Source organism: Zea mays, chromosome 5, assembly GCF_902167145.1.
Source record: "Zea mays cultivar B73 chromosome 5, Zm-B73-REFERENCE-NAM-5.0, whole genome shotgun sequence".
NCBI classification, from domain to species: Eukaryota; Viridiplantae; Streptophyta; class Magnoliopsida; order Poales; family Poaceae; genus Zea; species Zea mays.
The window spans coordinates 154,455,558-154,477,656 of NC_050100.1; the positions used below are offsets into that span (position 1 = coordinate 154,455,558).

The 22,099-nt window shown below is 45.0% G+C and overlaps 1 protein-coding gene across 1 annotated transcript; it reads right to left on the reverse strand.

Annotated features, from left to right (window-relative positions):
* Nucleotides 1-18,338: 18,338 nt before the first annotated feature.
* On the reverse strand, nt 18,339-20,010 carry LOC103627060 (uncharacterized). The gene has a single exon (XM_008647395.4). It carries the CDS (start codon nt 19,564-19,566, stop codon nt 18,619-18,621), a length of 948 nt encoding a protein of 315 aa, XP_008645617.1. The 5' UTR covers nt 19,567-20,010; the 3' UTR covers nt 18,339-18,618.
* Nucleotides 20,011-22,099: the final 2,089 nt, after the last annotated feature.

Consider the following 22,099-nt stretch of genomic DNA (forward strand, 5'->3'; position numbering starts at 1 on the left):
GATAAAATATTGAAAAATTATTTTGTCAGCAATTTAAACTATTTTACCTCCTCACAATAATTTAAATACTCAGTCAAAATATTTTTTAAATTTTTTCAAAATAATTCAAATTATTGTAAATAATTTGAATTGTTGTCCAAAATAATTTCAGTTATTGTGAAAATAATTTGAACTGTCATAAAAACAAATAAGGTCTAAAAATAGATGTAAAACTACAGTTACACTCCAAAATAGGAACAATGGTGCAATTGTTTCTTGTCTTCTTTATCATGACTTAACACTATTAAGTACAACTAATGGACTAGGGCATACAACAGTTTTGTTTTGAAAAACAAGGACAAACACGCAACGTATAAAAAGTAGGAGTAAATCTACAGTTACACCCTAACACAGGGGCACCAACGCAATTATTTCAAACTATATTAACATATATACAAAGATGAAGATTATGTATAATCATATTGCTTACACACTAACAGAAAAACAGTCTTTACAAGGATCCAGTTTTTTACGAGCGGCGTTTACAGGTTCGACTGCATTGTTTCGGGCAACGGGACCCGTCGAAACTGCCCCTTGCAAAAAAGATTATTGGAAGCGACTGTCTCGAGATAACCGCCACTAAAAATAAGCCCTGTACGTTTTGCATGTCGTTGGCTTAAGATTGTAGCATGCAAAATTATATACTTGCATGTGGTTTTCTTATGCACCCGCTTGCAATCCTATGCTTGGAATACTTCTCTAGAAGGAGTTTTCTTCATTTAAAAAGAAATACTTCTAAAAATAAAACCTTCAATCATACTTTCCTAGCCAATCTTCTCTAGCATTTCAGAATCAATCAGTATTTTATCCAACATAACGGCCACTTTTTATTCTATTATATAATATAAGGTGTGCTCTCTTTAAACATGCGTACATCGATGTAGTAGTATAAAAATAATTAAATATCTTTCTTGGTCTTTGAAACAGACGTTGTTTCACATTATATATTGGGGCAAAGGAAGTACTAGGATGAGGATAAGTGTCAATTTTCTGATTATCGTGAGGAAGAACTTGTGGTTCTTTAACAATAAACCTCCCCATGTTTCTGGTATTGTATTATTTTCCTTCTATTTTCGGTTTCTTTTGTCGCTTTTGATAGCTAAAATCGTATCTCCTTACTTGATTTGAAGAAGGTATGATTTGCTAGTCTAGTTACAATTAGTAAGTAACAAACCAATGATTATTAATGTATATGAGCAGTAGCATGAATATGAGAAGTGCATAAAATATTGTCTGCATCTGTTAATTTGTTGGTGTTGTGCGAACACAAGGTTGACTTCTCCTTGTGGTTCGGTTAATGATTAGTGATTGTCAAACATAGGTAGTACTTTGGTGTAGTCGGTGGACTAACCATATTATGAGATTATTTGTTGTGCATTCATGTCTCTTGGCTTGTGGTGTGCAGGTGTGGAGCACAGGGACGATGGTCGATGGTAAAGGTGAAGGTCATGTAAGTTCGTGTCGATGGGCCAGGAGCAGCGAAGGATGAGCGCTCATGAGACTTGACTGAGGGATTGGAGAAGCAGAATGACTAGTCGTGGTGGCTGACACCTAGGGCATGAATCGACGCGAGGACAAATGTAGCGGATCGTGTTGCCGACGTGGTCGCAGACTGACGGGACATGTGTCCATGACATGGGGGACGCATATGTGGTACACTACTCACGACGGTTTGGTGGTTAAGCCTCAAAACCACCTAGCGCTACAGATGATGGGTTTCGCCAAGTTTGGGCCTCAAAACTCGGTGGTGCAGTTCTGGCTGGAATTAGAGACGACCTGACGTCATCGCGAAGGGTCCGTCGAGACGAAGCAACTTCATGTGGAGCATATGGTCGTCATATGCATATTTCAGAAGTTGATCCATTTTGCCCCGATTAAATGTATGAGCTCTATGTATCTAGGGGTAGTTTAGACTAGTGAAATAACCCCTATAATTAGGTTGGAGAGCTGTTGTGTGCAACAATCTCTTTTGGCTATTTTATTTGGCACTTGTTAGAAAACCCTAATTTTCATTTCCTATGTTGCTCTAGTTCTTAGCCCGGAGATCCGCATGTGTTTTTATAAACTCCACATCTTTGTACTCGTGATTTTGAGAGGAAGGTTGACAGTAACCACCCGCGGTCCAGTGTTTGTTCATATCGTGTTTTGTTGATCCCGCTGTGATTTTCATTTGGTTTCTCCTCTCTCAACCCTTCTCTTTGATTTTGTGAGAATCATTGATTTCTTGAGTTGGGATTGTCTTGAGGTGGGATACATTTTTTCGACCACTGCAATCATCTGGTTTGCGCAGTTTATGGTCGTGATCTGATATGAACTCATTTTGAAAACGCCAACAAAACCCCAAGTCTAGTCTGTATTTTCTGATCTGCGATTGATTTATAAATACTTTTAAGTTCAAAATTTGTGGACACCTTGGAAACTTATTTGTCAAGGTGTGTGCAAAATTTCAGCTCAATCGGAGTTCTTTTAGATCAGTTTCAGTTCAAAAACTGAATTTCGAGCCAATGAAAACAACACTGGATCGGATAGTGATACGGTTTTGGGTCGTTTCGGACTTTTCAGTGTCCAATTTCCGATCCGTTTGTTTTGTTGGTCTTGTGTGAGTCCTAGGAAGATTTTCAAAACATGAGATCACTGGTTGGTTGATGTGAATTTGGTTTGAACAATTTATTCATCTCTATTAAAGTTAAGTGCTCAAGTTCCAGTTTTAATCAACAGAATTTGATCGGATCCATTTACTCCCTATGGTTGCCTTTTCGATCCTTCATGTTGTTGTTGCTGGCTTTGAAAGTTTCGATTGTTGGTGGTGTTGTTAATCAATTATAGTGATCAATAATAATAATAAAGTAATCAACAATAAGATCAATGTTGGTAATTACTGTTTGTCTTGGTCTTAATTACACTAACTATTGGTTACTCCTTATGTCGACTGATGCAGTCTGGCTAGGTCGGTAGGGAGAGGCCTTCCGGTTGTTGTGTTACTGCTTGCTTATGCTTTCAACCTTGCACTAAGGTCCGCAAATGCTAATTGTCGTACAAGCCACAGGGTCACAGGGGTCATCTCGTCGTGTGTTAGAGGTGGTTGCTACTACATTGGTGCTCCATCTAGTTAACAGTGTCAACGGTGAACACGATCGCATCGATCTCACCGCGGAAACCTGTTTCCACGGACGTCGATTCATCTCTCATATACGACCGGGTGGCGGCGATTCTGATTTATTTACGATTTAGACCATGTTTAAACCTATATTTATGCAAACTAATATCTTTTGTTTCCAATGTCTTTCCCGTACGACACAGTGGTGTATTCAGGGGCGGATTCACAGGGGGCTGTCGTGGCCGCTGTGTATTAAAAGTAGCAATAGATCATTAGACTATCTCAAATATCTCACTCTGTAAACTCACTACGCATCAGTCATGTCCGCATTTAACATGGTAATCTATTTTTTTGTCGTTTTTATGGTGATGTCATATAAAATGTCATGTTAACGACTCAGGTATTAGTGACTAGTTATTTAGTTTCATCCGTAAAGATAATAAAAGATTAAATGTTCTTATCCAACACACGTGCAACACGTGCACTATGACAACGACCTCGTTCTAGTATGCGTTCTAACTCTAGTCATCCGATGTCCGACATTTATGTTATCCATTAGTCATCGACACGTTGTTGTCTGACTAGTGGTTGCCCTTCATATACTCTATGGCATGACTATGGTCGACAGGCACCTATGCACAGGTTCTAGATAAGCAGGCGGCAATGGCTAATTGGTCAGGTTGTCCATCACAAGATACCAGTCGTCTATCATCAGACCAGCAACGTATGGTTGGATGGCTTAATTAGTAGCCCCTCCTGTGATTCTATTACTGGATCTGAGTATCCGACACAGGTGTATTTGTGTCAAATATGCACTCTGTTCCATCTTTATGTTAATTTGGTGAAGGAGCTCTGGAGCTGACCGGAACCCCATAAAAACAGTTCGCATTGTGATTACGATAGATAGGTAGATGGAGCCATGGGGAGGGAACATGTAGCGTTGTTGCTACTTGGTACGCGCATGTAAAATCTACAGCCTGTCTATTATCGACTAACGTGGTGTCATCGGTCGTGGCTATGCGCCTACGCCTAGTGATGGCAACCTATAAACTATCCAGCGGATAGTGTCTTTGGACATCCATATCCGTGACTTATATCCGGTAACGGATGTCCACGGATATATTCGTTTGCCCATTACACATACAACATATTTAAATCCAGCAAATTCAAATATGATAACATATTTGTCTAGCAAATTTAAATATGATGAAAACATACAACCATATAGAATTTGTACAGAATTTGCTAGATTGGGGATTTAGGGAGGCTAGACGGTCAAGAGATAGGCGGGCCGCGACGGGACTTGGGCTGGCTGTGGTACGTGAAGTGGTTCCAAACTCGAGCGACCCCACATGTCAGGTTACTTTAACGGATATTCGGGTATGGATATTGATTTTTCGTACCCATTTTAAAAATATCCACGTATATCAAATGCTATCCGTATCCGTATCCACGGGTACAGGCTCGTACCCAAAACCATGTCCAACGGGTTATTTATCCGCGGGTACGCGGATAAATCACATTCATTGCCATCCCTACCTACGCCGCCAGCTCGACCGAGTCAGCATGTACAACGGTACAGAGTAGTACTTGATCACGGTATATGTATGGCATTAGGCTGTGTGCAGCGGCTCCAGCTGCCGCTCCCCTAATGTAGGGGTAACAGAAAGCCCCTACCCACGTGCACCGCTGCACGCTAAGGCTGGCTGTAGCTAGGACTGGGCGTTCGGTTCTTCGGTTCGGTTTGGTTCCTCGGTTCTTGTAGAAATTTAGTTCTTCAAAAACTAGAACCGAAATAGCAAGATTAAGAAATCAGAACCGACTAGTTCGGTTCTCGGTTCTTCGGTACGGTTCTAACCGAATTGTAATAGCCACTCTAAAATTCTGAATAACAGCAACTTTTGTGAGAAATTTCAGTAACATCTCCCCACAAACAACCACAAGTGCACAATGCCGAGAATTTCATAGATAATACATGGATGATTAGAGGTTCAACATAAGTCGATAAAACAACATCCAAAGTTACAAACACATGTAACAAATTGAATCTGGTACTTTCGGTTTTTTTGGCTCTTTCGTTTTTTTCGGTTTTTTGGAGTGCAGAACCGAAAATATCTCATTTATTTCGGTTCTCAAAAAATAAGAACCGGATTTCATAATGGTTCCTTCGGTTCGGTTAGTTCGGTTTCGGTTCTCATTTATTTCGATTCGGTTCCTCGGTTCCGGTTCTTTTTGCCCAGGCCTAGCTGCAGCGGCATCCGCCACACTCGCCCTCCCCTAGCCCTGTAGCAATTTAGGGTGATGCGTGAGCTGCAACGGCGCGCGCTAAACGGCCCCTACTTGCTACAGTTGAAGAGGTGAAAATAGTGAAACGCCAGATTTAGAGGAATGGCAGCCGGTCCTCTTGCCTAGAGTATCGTGTCCATTAGTATTGTTATTTGGAGACAAATAGATAAAATGTGATGAATAGATATAAAAAATAATATTTTATAGTTGTAGTGGGATATAGGGGGAATATAAGGGGAACCGCTATGGGAGATGAAAAAGTAGTGGATAAAATGTTGATGATGTGACGCAAGAAAGTGATATAGGGGGAGAAATTTAGAGAGAACCTTGACTATCCACAACGGTTCTCTCTAAATTTCTCCCCCTATATAACTTTTTTGCGTCACATCATCAACATTTTATCCACTACTTTTTCATCTCCCACAGCGGTTCCCCCAATGTTCCCCCTATATCCCACTACAATCATAAAATATCATTTTCCATATCTTGTCATCATCTATTATCATTTTTCTCTCCTCTAACAAACACCAACGCGCACACATAGCGAAGATAAGGGGCTGGCACAACACCCTCTCAATCTTGTTAGAAATATGCCCTAGAGATAATCATAGAGATGAGCATATTTCTTTGTATCCATGATATATATATTGCTTAATTGAATATCCATGGAAGGCACCTTGTATTGATTAGCAATTATGTGAATTGTTTGTGAGATTCTTTACTTATATGGTTATTCTAAATGATGTCCCTAGTCAGAGTCGATGACTAGCACATGTATTAGTTGATGACTACATTTCACAAGTCATGAACATGGAGATGTTAAACTAATAATGTGGGCGCATGTATGACATGAGGCTGGACCGACCCAACGTGAGATATTGTAATATAGTTCTCTTTTTGCAACATGAATACTGTATCCTTAGACCTGAGATTGTCGCATGTTCTCAAGATGTGAATTGACTTACTTAGGGACTATCAAACGATATTCCGTAACTGGGTAGTTATAAAGGTAGTTTTGGGTTTGTCAGGAAGCATGCTGTGAGGCATGGTTAGTCAAGATGGAATTTGTCCCTCTCTTTGTGAGAGAGATATCTCTGGGCCCCTCGAGTGATTGGATCAAGAAATGCATGGCCGTGCTAGGGTTAAGAGTTAACCATTAAAAGGATTCCAATTCACAGTATCGAGAAAGAGAGGTCAGCTTAGAGCCAAACCAAATATCGTGAGACAAAGGGAACAACATGTACGTAATGTTGCAATGGTTCGTCTGATATGATCTTTACGTGCGCATAGGAGTTGACATGTCTTGCTAGAGGCCGCTGTCAATTATTGGGCCAAGTAAGAGTACTCGGGCTATGTCTATTTGTACGTGAACCTATAGGGTCACACACTTAAGGGGAAGGAAGCCTAATTCGGATTAGATCCGAAATTAGACTAGGCTTTAGGGTTACTGATGGGCCTCGGTGACAGAAGCCCACCATAACGCCTATATAATGAGGGGCGGGGGCGCGGTTAGATTAACCTAATTTGCCACCAGCAAACGATTAGCCGCTCCCCTCTCGCCCTCGCCAAGCCGCCGTCGCGAACCTAGCAGTTCGGTACGCGGCGCTTCCTCCCTGTACGTGTGGATACCTCGGAGGTGCTGCATCTGGAGCACTAGGACGAACCGTGCGAGGACGTGAAGGACTCTGACGACTGCACGGCACTACTCGACGCGTTCGTCTACATCGAGACGTCTTCCGCTGCTCTGCGCGTCTAGTGGTAATTCCATGACCTATAACCGCAGTAGTTCTTGGTATTATGGGGTTGAAAATTTTGTTTTGCGCTAGCGTAGCCTCCCCGTAATCCTACAAATCTGGCGTAGTACCAGCCTTTCCCCTTACACTATTGCCGGTAGAGGATTATATAGCAGCATGTGCTGCACTAGTGGCGTCACTCTATACGTCTATAGTCCTAGGGGATGGGGCACCACGCGGTAAGCGTTGCGGATAGTCCAAGACTATATGCAGCGCTCTCCTCTAAATTTTCCCCTCTATACCACACTATGCAACCACGTCACTTAGATTACATCCCCTATATTTCTCCTTTCCTTAGCGGTTGTCCCTAAATTCTCCCCCTTTAACCCACCACAACTATAAAATATTATTCTCCACACCTATTCATCATCCAACATCATTTTTATCCAACTAACAAATAATGCATGTGCACGACATTCAAGACAAGGGGGCCGGTTTGCTCACGCTGAATCTAGCGGATTCCTATTGACAACTATTGTACTGTAGCGTGTAGGGAGCTGTATGGAGGGCTCCGCTGCGGCATATGGAGGGCTCATGTAGCCTCTACAAGTAGGGAGGGGGAAGGGAAGAGTCGAATAGCCTTAGGTTGACTGCATCGCTTCCCTCTCTCCTAACCCTCTTGATGAATATCGTTACTCTTGTGCTGTAGCGGCTACCCCTAAACACACCTCTACCGGCTATAGTATAAGCGAGGTGCACAGAAGTACGCCAGATGTGGGGGAGCATTGTGCAGCTCCTTGCCTCGCTATCCGTGCAACACAAGTGTTTGTAGTTGAGAAAAATGATAATAAATGATGAATAGGGTTAGAAAATATTATTTTATGGTTGTAGTAGGGTATATGGAAGAATTTAGAGGGAATCATTACGGAAAGGAGTAAAATAGGGGGTGGAATCTAGATGATGTGGCTGCATTGTACGCTATAGGGAGAAAATTTTAGAGGATACCGTTGCAAATAGCCTTAAACTATCCGCAACGCTTACCGCGTGGTGCCCCCTCCCCTAGGACTGTAGACGTATAGAGTGACACGACTAGTGCAGCGCATGCTGCTATAGAACCCTCTACCACCACGCGGTAAGCGTTGCAGATAGTTTAAGGCTATCTGCAACGGTATCCTCTAAAATTTCCTCCCTATAGCGTACAATGCAGCCACATCATCTAGATTCCAGCCCCTATTTTACTCCTTTCTGTAATGATTCCCTCTAAATTCTCCCATATACCATACTACAACCATAAAATACTATTTTCTAACCCTATTCATCATTTATTATCATTTTTTCTCAACTACAAACACTTGTGTTGCACGGATAGCGAGGCAAGGGGCTGCGCAATGCTCCCCCACATCCGGCGTACTTCTGTGCACCTCACTTATACTATAGCCAGTAGAGATGTGTTTAGGGGCAGCCGCTGCAGCACAAGAGTAACGCTATTCATCAAGAGGGTTAGGAGAGAGGGAAGCGATGCGGTCAACCTAAGGCTATTTGCATCGGTTTTCTCTAAATTTCTCCCCATTTATCCTACTTTTGTGCCACCTCAGATAGATTTTGCCCCTACTTTTTTTTATCTCCCACTGCAGTCCCCCCTATATTCTCCCTCTATGTGCTAGACAGTGATGCCACAGCTAGCCCATGCTAGTCTTAGCGATTAAGCATGCATCTAGATCGGCCTCCTCCTTCGAAAAATCAACTAAATAGAGTTTGTCGTCTAGTACACCCTTAAAAGCTAATGAACCATCACTCCTTCTAAAGACAGACACATCTACATTTGTAAATAAGCAATTGTAACCCATATTACATAATTGACTAACGGATAGCAAGTTATACCCGAGCGATTCAACTAAAAACACATTAGATATGGAATGCTCAGATGAAATAGCTATCTTTCCTAGTCCTTTAACCTTGCCTTGATTCCCGGCACCGAATATGATTGAATCTTGGGAATCTTTGTTTTTGACATAGGAGGTAAACATCTTCTTCTCCCCCGTCATGTGGTTTGTGCATCCACTGTCGATAATCCAGCTTGAGCCCCCGGATGCATAAACCTGCAAGGCAAATTAGGCTTGGGTTTTAGGTACCCAACTCTTGTTGGGTCCTACAAGGTTAGTAACAATAGCCTTAGGGACCCAAATGCAAGTCTAGTCTCCCTTGCATTTGGCCCCCACTTTTTTAGCAATCACCTTTTTATTTTTGCATGAAAGAATAAATTTATCATTACAAGCATGAAACATAGTGGTAGATCCATTACACACTTTCCTAGGAGCATGAGACACAAAATTTCTCCTAGGCCTACCATTAAAATTGGAACTTGAAGCAAACATGGCATGTGAGTCAAAAGCATTATAACTCCTATTATAATGAGCATTTCTAGAATATTTCCTATCATGATACATGAAAGCATGGTTCTTTTGACTATTACTAGTCATAGGAGCCTTCCCTTTTTCCTTGTTGAAAATGGGAGCCCCTTGACTTGTTAAGTTCTTGGCTTCCCTCTTAAAGTCAAGCCCATCCTTAATTGAGGGGTGTCTACCAATAGTGTAGGCATCCCTTGCAAATTTTAGTTTATCAAAGTCATTCTTGCTAGTCTTAAGTTGGGCATTAAGACTAGCCACTTCACCATTTAATTTTGCAATAGAAGTAAGGTGCTCAACACATGCATCAACATTAAAATCCTTACACCTATTACAAATTACTACATGTTCAATACATGAGCTAGATTTAATTGCTACTTCTAACTTAGCATTTAAGTCATCATTGAGACTCTTTAGACTAGAAATAGACTCATGACAAGTAGATAATTCACATGAAAGCATTTCATTTCTTTTAACTTCTAAAGCAAGAGACTTTTGCACACTTACAAATTTATCATGCTCTTCATATAAAAGATCCTCTTACTTTTCTAGCAATATATTCTTCTCATTCAACGCATCAATTAATTCATTGATCTTATCAATTTTAGTTCTATCTAAGCCTTTGAATAAGCTTGCGTAGTCTACTTCATCATCACTAGATTCATTATCACTTGAAGAAGCATATGCAATAGTATTTCGAGTGCGTACCTTCTTCTCTTTTGCCATGAGGCAGGTGTGATGCTCGTTGGGGAAGAGAGACGATTTGTTGAAGGCCGTGGCGGCGAGTCCTTCGTCGTCGGAGTCGGACGAAGAACAATCTGAGTCCCATTCTTTTCCAAGGTGTGCCTCGCCCTTAGCCTTCTTGTAAACCTTCTTGTTCTCTCTCTTCCCATTCTTTCCTTGTTCCTGGTCACTATCATTATCGGGACAGTTAGCAATAAAGTGACCTATCTTACCGCACTTGAAGTAGGAGCGCTTTCCCTTCGTCTTGCTCTTGTTGGGATGCTCCTTGCGACCTTTGAGCGCCGTCTTGAAGCGCTTGATGATGAGGGTCATTTCATCCTCATTTAGCCCGGCCACCTCAACTTGCGCCACCTTGCTAGGTAGCCCCTCCCTGCTGCTTGTTGCTTTGAGAGCAATGGTTTGAGGCTCGTAGATCGGCATTGGGCCATTCAACGCCTCATCAACATATCTTGCCTCCTTGATCATCATTCGCCCGCTTACAAACTTTCCGAGTATTTCCTCGGGCGTCATCTTGGTGTACCTAGGATTTTCACAAATAGAGTTTACAAGATGAGGATCAAGGACAGTGAAGGACCTTAGCATAAGCCGGACGATATTGTGGTCCGTCCATCTCGTGCTTCCATAGCTCCTTATTTTGTTGACCAGGGTCTTGAGCCTGTTGTATGTTTGGGTTGGCTCCTCCCCCTTGATCATTGCGAACCTTCCTAGTTCGCCTTCCACCAACTCCATCTTGGTGATCATGGTGGCGCCATTCCCCTCATGTGAGATCTTGAGGGTGTCCCAAATTTGCTTGGCATTATCCAAGCCACCCACCTTATGATATTCTTCCCTGCACAAGGATGCTAAAAAGAACAGTGGTAGCTTGTGCATTTTTGTGAATTTGTTCATTGATAAACATGGGATTATCCGTACTATCAAATTGCATTCCATTTTCTACTATCTTCCATATACTTGGATGAAGAGAGAACAAGTGGCTACGCATTTTGTGACTCCAAAATCCGTAGTCCTCTCCATCAAAGTGTGGAGGTTTACCAAGAGGAATGGAAAGCAAATGAGCATTGGAATTTTGCGGAATACGAGAATAATCAAAAGAAAAGTTTGAGTTGACCGTTTTCTTTTTCTCGTCGTCGTCGTCTCTTTGGGAAGAAGAGGACTCGTCGCTGTCGTAGTAGACTATCTTCTTGATGCGCCTCTTCTTCTTCCCATTCTTCTTCTTATGACTTGAGCCCGAGTCAGTGGGCTTGTCGTCTTTTGGCTCATTGATGAAGGATTCCTTCTCCTTGTCGTTGATCACCATCCCCTTTCCCTTAGGATCCATCCTTTCGGGCGATTAGTCCCTTTCGTGAAGAGAACCTGGCTCTGATACCAATTGAAAGCACCTAGAGGGGGGGTGAATAGGTGATCCTGTAAAAAACTTAAAACTTAAAGCCACAAAACTTGATTAAGTGTTAGCACAATGAAATCAAGTGGCTAAGGACCGAGCTCTTGTGAAACACAATAGTCACAGTGAGAACAAGCACAAGAGACACGATGATTTATCCCGTGGTTCGGCCAAGTATAACACTTGCCTGTCCCAATGGACGTGAGTTGCACTCAACTCTTCTCAAGTGATCCAATGATCAACTTGAATACCACAGTGTTCTTCTTTCTTTACTCTTTCCCGTTTGCGAGGAATCTCCACAACTTCGAGTCTCTCGCCCTTACAATAAGGATCAAAGTGAAAGCACTAGAGTAAGGGAGGGAAGCAACACACACAAAACCGCAGCAATACGCACACACACACAGCCAAGACTTGAGCTCAAGTGAATAGCACAAAGTTCACCACTAGAACGGAGCTCAAATCACTAAGAAAGTCAATCGAGTGCGCGAAGACGGAGTGTGAATGATTAAGAATGCTCAAAGTATGCTTGGATTACTCCTCCATGCGCCTAGGGGTCCCTTTTATAGCCCCAAGGCAGCTAGGAGCCGTTGGAGGCAATTCTTGCCTTCTGTCGGGTGGCGCAGCGGACAGTCCGGTGCACCACCGGACATCCCCTGTTCACTGTCCGGTGCAGATAGCCTTCCTAAATTGGCGCAGCCGACCGTTGAAGACTTGGAGCCGTTGGCGCACCGGACACTGTCCGGTGCACATCGGAGAGTCCGGTGCCCCCATCAGACCGTTGGCTCGACCACGCATCACGCGCGAATTGCGCGGCCGACCGTTAGCTCACCGGACAGTTCGGTGCACCACCGGACAGTCCGGTGCACCACCGGACAGTCCGGTGAATTTTAGTCGTACGCCGCCGACGAATTCCCGAGAGCGGCCATTTGACCAGACGCCAGCCTCGCGTACCGGACACTGTCCGGTGCACCACCGGACAGTCCGGTGCATCCAGACTGCACAGAGTTTTGGCTGCTCCAGCCAAGTTTTTCCTTTTGAATTTTCTCTGATTCTAGCACTTAGACAAATATGTTAGTATACAAAAACCAATGTACTAAGTCTAGAATCATACCTTTGTGTTGATTTACACTTCATCCACCATTTGGCACAATTTAATACTTAAACCATTTGTGTTGGGCACTTAGTCACCAAAATATTTAGAAATGGCCCAAGGGCACGTTTCCCTTTTAGGGGTAACTGCTGTGGGGAAGAGAAAAATAGGGGGTAGAATCTGGGTGAGGTGATTGCATAGTGCGGTATAGGGGGGACCGCTGCTGATACCCTTAGACTATCCGCAGTGGTTCCCCCTAAATTTTTCCCTCTATATCACTTTTTTGCATCACATCACCAACATTTCATCCCCTACTTTTTTATCTCCCACGGCGGTTCCCCCTATATTCTCCCTTTATATCCCACTACAACCATAAAATATCATTTTCCAACTCTATTCATCATTTATTACCTTTTTTCTTAACCAACAAACACATGCATTGCACGAATAGCGATGAAGAGGGCTGCATAGTTCTCCCCCATATCTGGCGGACTACTGCCCACACTACTTGTACTGTTGCGTGTAGAGGATCAAATAGCGTGCGACGTTGCGGACGGTAGGGTCGCTCTGTATCCGCTGCAGCAGCACAGGGGAGCAGATGCGGCGAGCGCTGCAGACAATCTTAGACAGTCTTCAATGCTTCACTCGTCCTCTCCCCCTTTCGCCTGCATGCCGGCTACAGGGCCACGCTGTAATACCCAAATATGTAAACCCTGGGAATAGAGTTGATCCCAATGTTTGGTGACCATTACCTATCATCACATGTGACTGATCATGTTTAAACATGAGTAAAACTTCACTAAGACACAAATAAAGCATGGCATCATGCTGGAGTTTTTGTTGCTTGTGCATTTAAATATTCATAACAATAGCAACACTACAAATCAAAACATAATGAGAAATAAATAGAATTAAAACCGAAATGGTAATTATGATTTGGAAATGTAAATGGGAAGAAGGAGAAAGAATATAAATATAAAGGAAATTTATATATTTCCAAAATCAGTATTTTTAAAGTCATAATATAATTTGAGGATGAAATTTGCACAAGGTTTGAAGTTAAATTCGAATTCAAATTTATTTTAGAAATAAAGAAAAGAAAATGGGAGATAAAAAGAAAAAGGAAAAAAAGAAAATCTAACCTAGGTGGCCCGCAGTCCCCAATCTGGCCCAATACCTCTTTCCTCTGTGTAGCCCGTTATCCCCTCAACGCCGCGCCGACAAGCCGGACCCGCGCGTAAGCCAAGGCGTCTCACTCATCCTTTCCCCACGTGGCTTACTTGTGGGGCCCGCCTGTCATCTCGTCACCCCAGCTGGTCGTGGCCGAACAGGCTGCATCCTCCGCCATGGCCGTTGACCCGCGTCATGCTCCGCGATACTCAGCCACGTTGGTTACTTCCGCTATCCCTGCTGTCGTAGACACGTCCGGAGTATAAATCCTCCAAGCCGCGATTCTACGACCCGATTTGCACCTAGGGCTTAACCACCGCCGCGAAAAAAGTTATGGTGCCGTGTGTGTTCGGGCCGCCGCCGGTGATTCCCCTCCATGACTGCGCTCAAGTCCGCACATGTGGTCGAGGACGTTCGTCGGGAATCAGTGAAGCTGCAGGAGCCCTCAATTCGAGCTGAGAGCCACAGGGAACTCGGGAATTGCTCGCTGGAGGCAGGCGTTGTCGTGGATCCGCACTTCACCGCGGGCCGGTCACCACCGCGCACCACCATCGATGAGATGACTGTACCTAGTTCCGCCCTTACATCAGTTACGTTTTGCATCTGTCGGATCGAAAGTTGGGGCCGGGAATCGCAAACCCAGACCACTCTGGTGGCGCCGCCGCACCTCGACGGGGCTCGGGGAAGAACGACCCCATCCGTTAGATCAAGCGCTTACGGTCGTGATTACACTTGGCGCGTACCGCTTCGGGATGTTAGCGAGCGCCGTCCGATTGAGATCTGAACCATAGGATCTAATCAGGGTATTTTAAATCGAGGTCGTGGATCACCGATCCAACGGCCACGGCAGCATACCGGTTCGCGAGGGCTACGATTTAATCCGAGCCATTCATTTAGGATCCATCGGCTAGAAACCCTAAATACCCCTTCGCGGGTTAAGTTTTACACATGTGCCCCTGTGTTTTTCCTAAATAGAACCCGCCATCCTCATTCACTATTCTATGTGTCTCAGGAATCTTATGCCAGAACCCCTGAGCTTTCTAGAAAATGAGGCCCAGTCCAGAGAACAGGAAAATCAAATAAATTCAATTAGAAAATACTTTTTAGAGTAAAAATAATTGCAGGAACTTAATTAAATCCTAGAAAATTCATATGAACTCCAAATTGATCCATTCCAGTTTCTATAATTTTATAATATTATTGTTTATCACCTAGAGTCTCTGTTTTGGCATGAAAACAGTAAGAAAATTCATTTCTCAATTAATATTATTTCAAGCACATAAAACCTTTGGAAATTCATAACTTAAAATCCATAACTCCAAAATTAATGATTCATGTTCCTAGAATCTTAGTTTAATGTGTAGATTTTTATTGTGTATTTTATTTACATGTTTGGTGTGATGTTAATTTTTGCTATACTATGTATGTATTGTGTTGATGCGAGTAGACGAGCAAGCTACTGTGGATCCTGAGGTTCAGCAGATAGAAGTTGCTGAGCAGGAGCTCATTGAAGGCAAGTTGTGCCCTTGATCACTTATTTTTACCCAGACATGTTCTTATTATTCATAATGATCTGCATAGGTTAATTTTGATGGGATCCTTTAGGTCACCCCAGTTTTGGTTATCTTTATACCTTATTTACCACTGAAACATTTTTGGGTAGTACCTGTTATTGCTTTATGTGGATTTGGGTATGGAGATACACGATTCATGATTACACTTTTATTATCTTTTTATTATTACGGTTCATGTTAAGATCATTATGTTAATGGGAACATGGAGAGACCACCCGGGAAAAACAGTGCTACCACAAGGGTAGTATGGGATGCCCTTGGCTGATTAACTAGGAAAGCTAGTGGATGACTTCCTTACCCGAAAGGGGCAAGGGCAGTAGGGGAGTGGTCAGTGTAGGGAGGTACTTGGGTTGATTTTGAGGCGAGGGATTCCTGCACTGGAGCTTCCTATAAACTGTAGCGGGTTTTCTGAAGCTAGTGGAACTTTGTAAAGGCCTCGTAGTGTTACCCTGCCTCGCCTCCTCGGTAGAGGTGTATGGGATTGGCCGTCTCTTGGCAGATGGGTAACATGACTTGTGGGTAAAGATGTGCAACCTCTGCAGAGTGTAAAACTGGTATACTAGCCGTGCTCACGGTCATGAGCAGCTCGGACCCTCTCATGATTAATCTATGGAATTAAAACTCAATTTGTCATTTGCATCGCATTTGAGATTATTTTATTATTACTTTTATTTATTATTACTAAACCTGCCTTCCGACCATATATCTTCATCAGCATACCATTACCATTACACCCGTCTCGGCCGGCCCACGGCCCACCCCATCCCATGCGCGCTTGGTCGCCTGCAGCGACCTGTTCAACGGCAGGAGCAGAGGACGGCGGTACCATGATGCAGCGCACCCACGAGAGCTAGAAGAAAGAGTCGTGGATCGGACGGATTCGGCGCCCAAACTCATGCTGCAAGTGAGCTTTACCCCTCCTCCCTGTTTGAATAACTTACGCTTAACTGGGCCACGCAGCGTAAACTGGGGATTTAGACCGCACGGTGGTCCCGCGTGTCATAGGCCGCGTGGTGTGTCGGGTTCGGTACAGCACAGTACAGATGGAACCAAAGAGCACCCTGTTTCCTTTCCTGTGTGGTGGCGGCGTTCGGGCGTTGCGCTGCCAGATGTGATGAGGTGCCCCTATGCGGCTATGCCACCCTAGAGTGGTCGTACTACCCTAGAGCTGGGAATTGGGCCGGGCCGGGCCAACCCGGCCTAAATTCATCGTGCTTCGTACCAAACGGGTTCGGGCCAGGAAAGACCAAACAATTTTTGTGTCGTACCGTACCAGTCCGAAGTGTAAAAACAGTGGCCCAGCTCGACCCTAAACCACGTCGTGCCTTTGTTGGCCGTGCCGGCCCAAGCCCGGCCCGTATATTTGACCACATAAAATCAAAATATTATAACCATATAAAGTTCATAGCTTACTAAATTAAAAATATTAAACAATTCTAGCGTCATTTAACCACATAAACTCCAAATATAACAACAATATAAAGTCGATATCTTACTAAATTAAAGAAATTAAACAGATTGGGCTTAATTGGGCCGTGCCGGCCTAAGCCCGGCCCATCTATGCGGACCGTGTTGGGGGCCCGACGGGTCAGAATTTGAGGCCCGACCCAGGCCCGCCTTCGTGTCGTGCTAGCCCGACCCATATTATTTTGTGTCGGTCATGCTTTGGGCTCTTATTTTTCGGGCCGTGCTCGTGCTGGCCCGAAAAGGTCGGCCCAGATTCCTAGCACTATACTACCCTCTTCCACCGCTACCATCTTCCACCGCTAGTACTGAACCAAATGCTCGTGGCTCATCGGCTCGTTCTTTTAATGATCAGCTTGACTCGACTCAGATCGACTCGTTTGATTTTTTTTCACGACCTCAACTAACATTCTAGCTTGATTCGTTAACGAGCCAGCTCGTGATCTATCACATTTCAGTAAAACGAAACTATATGCATATGATTTACGTAATAATTGATGAACATGTTTGTATGTATGTGTATGTTTGTATGTATGTGTGATGTCTATAGACTATGAGTTAAACTAATGATTGATAAACTGTGTCTATGTGTTAAATTTGTCCATGCAGATATAAATGTGGGTTAAACCGATGAAATTGTGTGTGAATTGTGAATTGATGACTTGTGTTAATTTGGTGGTACATTGATGTTGTCTATGAAACTATGAGCATAATTATTATTTCCTATTGTTAAATTAGTTCAAAATTAACTAGCAAATGATTATTGTATACGTATTTTTTTCTGCTATGGCTTACGAGTTAAACGAGCCACTCGAGCTTGTACACGAGCCGAGCTGACTTTATGGCTCGTTAGCGTAACGAGCCGGATCGAGCCAGGTTGTTAGATTAACGAGTCAGCTTGAACTCGGACGAACCGAGCCAAGTTGGCTTGATATCTAGCCCTATCCACTGCTAAGACCAATCAGGCACGGACTCTTGTACGCTGTTTCTGTGTGGTCGTGGATTTTATTATTAGCGTGGGATCAAATAATTGTTGGCATCGGAAAGAAGCATCCCCACCAGCGGCTGCTGCTGCCCGTCCGTCCTCTTGTACGCGCGCGGTCAACACAGGTTGCAACCATGCACGTACCATACATACGTAGTAGCACGCTATAAACAAGCTAGGACCGCTGGATGGATGGATATGATATGAATATGGTGGTATGACTCCGGCCGGGCGCTAACGAATATTGGTGTACCAGCCGACACACCCACAACCAACGTACTAAAAGCCCGGTGCCCACTACCCCCAAAATCCCAACCAAATCGCTTGTCCTTGCACGCATGCATGCGCTTATTCGAGATTGCCCCTGGTGTTCCTAATAACGAATGCCACACGTTAATTAATTTAACTCCTTTCATTCTACAACCTAACAGAAATACTGAGTAGATTAAGCAAGATTATGGGAGACAATAAGAGCACATGATTTTAGCTGTTTCGAGTTGGGTGCACAACTCGCCGGGCCCGGAACCCGGGAGAGGGAACGCGAGGGTGGCTCATGCAGCTTGGTTGACACACTCACACACCCCCCACTGACAGCCCGGGGCCGCGCGCAGTGAGCCACACGTGAAGCAAGTAGTGCTGCTGCTGCGGCCCTACGCGATGCCGGCGGTGACGGGCCGCGGCGCGCGCGCGGCGTAGGGGCTGGCCCCGCCCACGCCGTAGCCGTAGCAGTCGGGGGTGGACGCGGCGCTCCTCTGCGCGCGCAGCTGCTCGTAGAACCGCCGGATGAACTCGTCCGCGCGCCGGTCCACCTGGGCGGCGCCGTCCGCCGGCGAAGCCGACGACCCGGCGGCGACGCCGACGCGCGCCTGCTGCTGCTGCTGCTTCCTGCTGCCCGTACCCGCGGCCGCCACCAGGCGCAGCAGCTGCGCCTGCGCGGGTGACGGCGTCGCGGAGGAGGCGCCCGGCACCGGCACTCGCACGGCGTCGCCGCCGAAGAGCCGGCCGCGGTCGTCGACGTCGACCACGTCCTCGTCCTCGTCCTCGTCGCTGAGCATCTCGAACACCCGCGCCACCTCGGCCGCGTCGTAGCTGTAGTACTGCATCAGGTACCCGCTGCCGCCGGCCGCCGGCTCCGGCTCGTCGCGCTGCTGCTGCTGCTGCTGCCGCCGGCGTCGGCGGCGGCGTCTGGCGGCGCCGAGGAGGCCGAGGCCCCCCACGCCCGAGGCGGACGACGGCGTGTTGCTGCAGCTGAACTCGACCTCGCGCCGCCTGCGCGAGGGCTCGTGCACCGCCACGCTCGGGTCCAGCGCGCCGCACGAGAACGAACCCCCCGCGCCGGCGCCGGCGCCGGCGTGGGACGAGAAGGCCGCGGCGTGGCGGCCGTGCTGGGCCGAGGCGAGGAACCGGCCGCCCGCGACCTTGCCGCGGTGGAGGAGGAGCTGCAGGTCCATGCCGAGCTTGCGGCCCGACGGCAGGCCCCGCCGCAGCATGTACAGCACGGCGCGCACCACGCGCCACAGCCGCCGCGCCACGCTCGGCTCCGCCGCTGCCACCGCGCCCTCGTGCTGCTGCTGCTGCTGCCTCCTCTCAGCCGCCATTGCTTCCTCCCGACTCAGGAGGGAGTCCAGTACTTGGAGCCAGCCAGCGATGGCTACCGATGTGGAAGTGGAAGCGCAACTATTGGAGGAAGGTGGAGACGGGAGGGACACCTATTTTAAAGGCCCGGAAAGAGCCTAGTAATGGCTGGCTGGGTAGATAATGTTAATGGCGTTTGTGCATTATTGCTTTGGACAGGGTCCGGTCCAACTCCAGCTCCGACGGACAAGGCGTGGGGCGCTTGGATGATGTCCAAATGTCCTCGTTTGCATTGCAGCTGCTTCGTTTCTGCAGTTTGAACTTGCACCCACCATAGTTTCAGGCTTTCAGCGACGGTTACCGTCTCGTTCCAGTTTCTCGGGGAAAACTGGTAGACATGTTTTCTCATTTGGACTTTCAGCTACATACGTGCGCCCAGCCTGTAGGCAAGAACCAGGGAACTTTGTCGCATGACAGACATGTTTCGGACTTTCGGTTTGCCGGTTTTTTTGTAATTTGGACTTTTTTTTTCAAAAAAAAAATCACGTGTAGCCCCTGCATGACTTAACGTTATTTTTGTACCCTTTACTCGGCGTCATAAATCATGACACCGAGGTAATACGGCTCCGCGTCGTAGCCTATGACACCGAGATACCTGCAGCGCTAGACTTCTTTGCTAGCTTGCTCGGGCATGTCTCACCGTCATGGCACAACCTCGACGAACTGCTGGACAGCCACATAGGCGCTATCACAATAGAGTTAGTCCAGCGTATCAGGTAGCTCGCGCCATAGGCTATAGCGCCTGTTTCGGATGATCGTATCGACTATGGGAGAGCGTTAGACATACGCCCTGTTTGGCACAGCTGGAACTTGTGCAGAAGCCTCCTTTATGGCTGGCTGGTCTGAGAAGCAGCTGGTCTGAGAAACTAGCTATTTGGCAGTTCGCTTATTGAATGGACTGAAACCCTGATAGAATAGAGAAATATCTGAAATACCCTTATTATTTCTGAATATATATTTATTACCTAGAGACATATGGTGTTGTTATTTTAATGATAGAAAATTCATAAAATATTTATATATTACAAAATACAAGGTCATTACATCAATCCTTGCACAAATATTACATTATTAAGCATTTTCCATCAATGCTTGCGCAATGGCATCACGTACACCTCCCATATCTTCTTCATCCACAACATCACTTGTACAAGCACCCATGTATCCATCGACATAAGTCTCATCCGATGCAACTCTATCAAAATCTTCATCACTTGAATTACTATCTCTAATAAAATTATGCAACGCCATACAAGCAATTATGATCTTTTTTTGCTTCTCCATTGAGTACCTTGACACATTTAGAAGAATACGCCATTTCATTTTCAAAACTCCAAATGAACGTTCAATGATGTTTCTAAGTGATGAGTGAGCATGGTTGAACACCTCCTTCAATCCAATCGGTTGACTGCTATTTTGAAATTCTAGAACGTGGTACCTTTGACCTTTGTACGGTGCTAGATAACCCTTTCGATTTGGATAACCTGAATCAACAAGATAGTACTTTCCTTGAGGAGGATGTGGAAAATCATCCTTGTACTTGTTCCACAAAGTGTCTCTCCATATCCGTGTGTCATGAGCAGACCCAGGCCATCCTGCCACCACAAATGTGAACCTCATATCGAAATCACAAACATCCATAACATTCTGACTACTATATCCATGTCGATTCATATGCACTGCCTGCTCTGATGATGTACAATTACTGGAATATGGGTGCCATCTATTGCTGCAATGCAATTTCTGAAATGAGGCCAAGATCTATGCTCTCGGATTTTCAGATGCACTACAACAAAGGTAGGATCTTTAGGTTTGATGATGTCAGCAGCCAACTGGTTTACACACTCCAAAACATCAATGAACCTTCGACTAATAGTTTCTGTAGAATGAGAAAATATGTGTTATGCTTGCCGAAATGACTGAGGTGCATCACACATCCATAAAAACATGCCAAATGCTTCAATTGAACACATCTCATTTGGTGATCGTAAACCATAACTGTTAACTAAAATGTCATGCAAACTATAGAACACTGACCTTCTCATTCTAAACATATCATAACAACTCTCTGGATAACTGAGATGCCTCTGAACCCACTGATAACCAGTTTCCTGCACTTTCTTTTGCTTCTTTCCAGATGATGTACCGCAATCGAGCATCGCATAAGCTGCAATTGCAGCAGCTTCACACATCCAGTCACTTGAGTCACTTGAATTACTTGTTATGTCAGCTTCATTTGACTCACTTGAGGTGAAAGCCATCTGTCAACCATACATTATGAATAATATAACTCAACCATACAACATGAATAAATAGCAGTACTAATCAAGTTCAAGATACGACATGAATAAATAGAAGTACTAATCAAGTTCAAGATACAACATGAACAAATATCAGTACTAATCAAGTTCAAGATACAACATGAATACATATAACTAGCTAATGTTTTTCCTCTCCTCCCAAGTTCTCTTGAGCCATGCAAGTTTCCCTGAGTCT

Excerpts from the sequence above, each read along its gene's own strand:
- LOC103627060 (XM_008647395.4), bottom strand. The coding sequence starts at position 19,566 with ATGGCGGCTGAGAGGAGGCAGCAGCAGCAGCAGCACGAGGGCGCGGTG.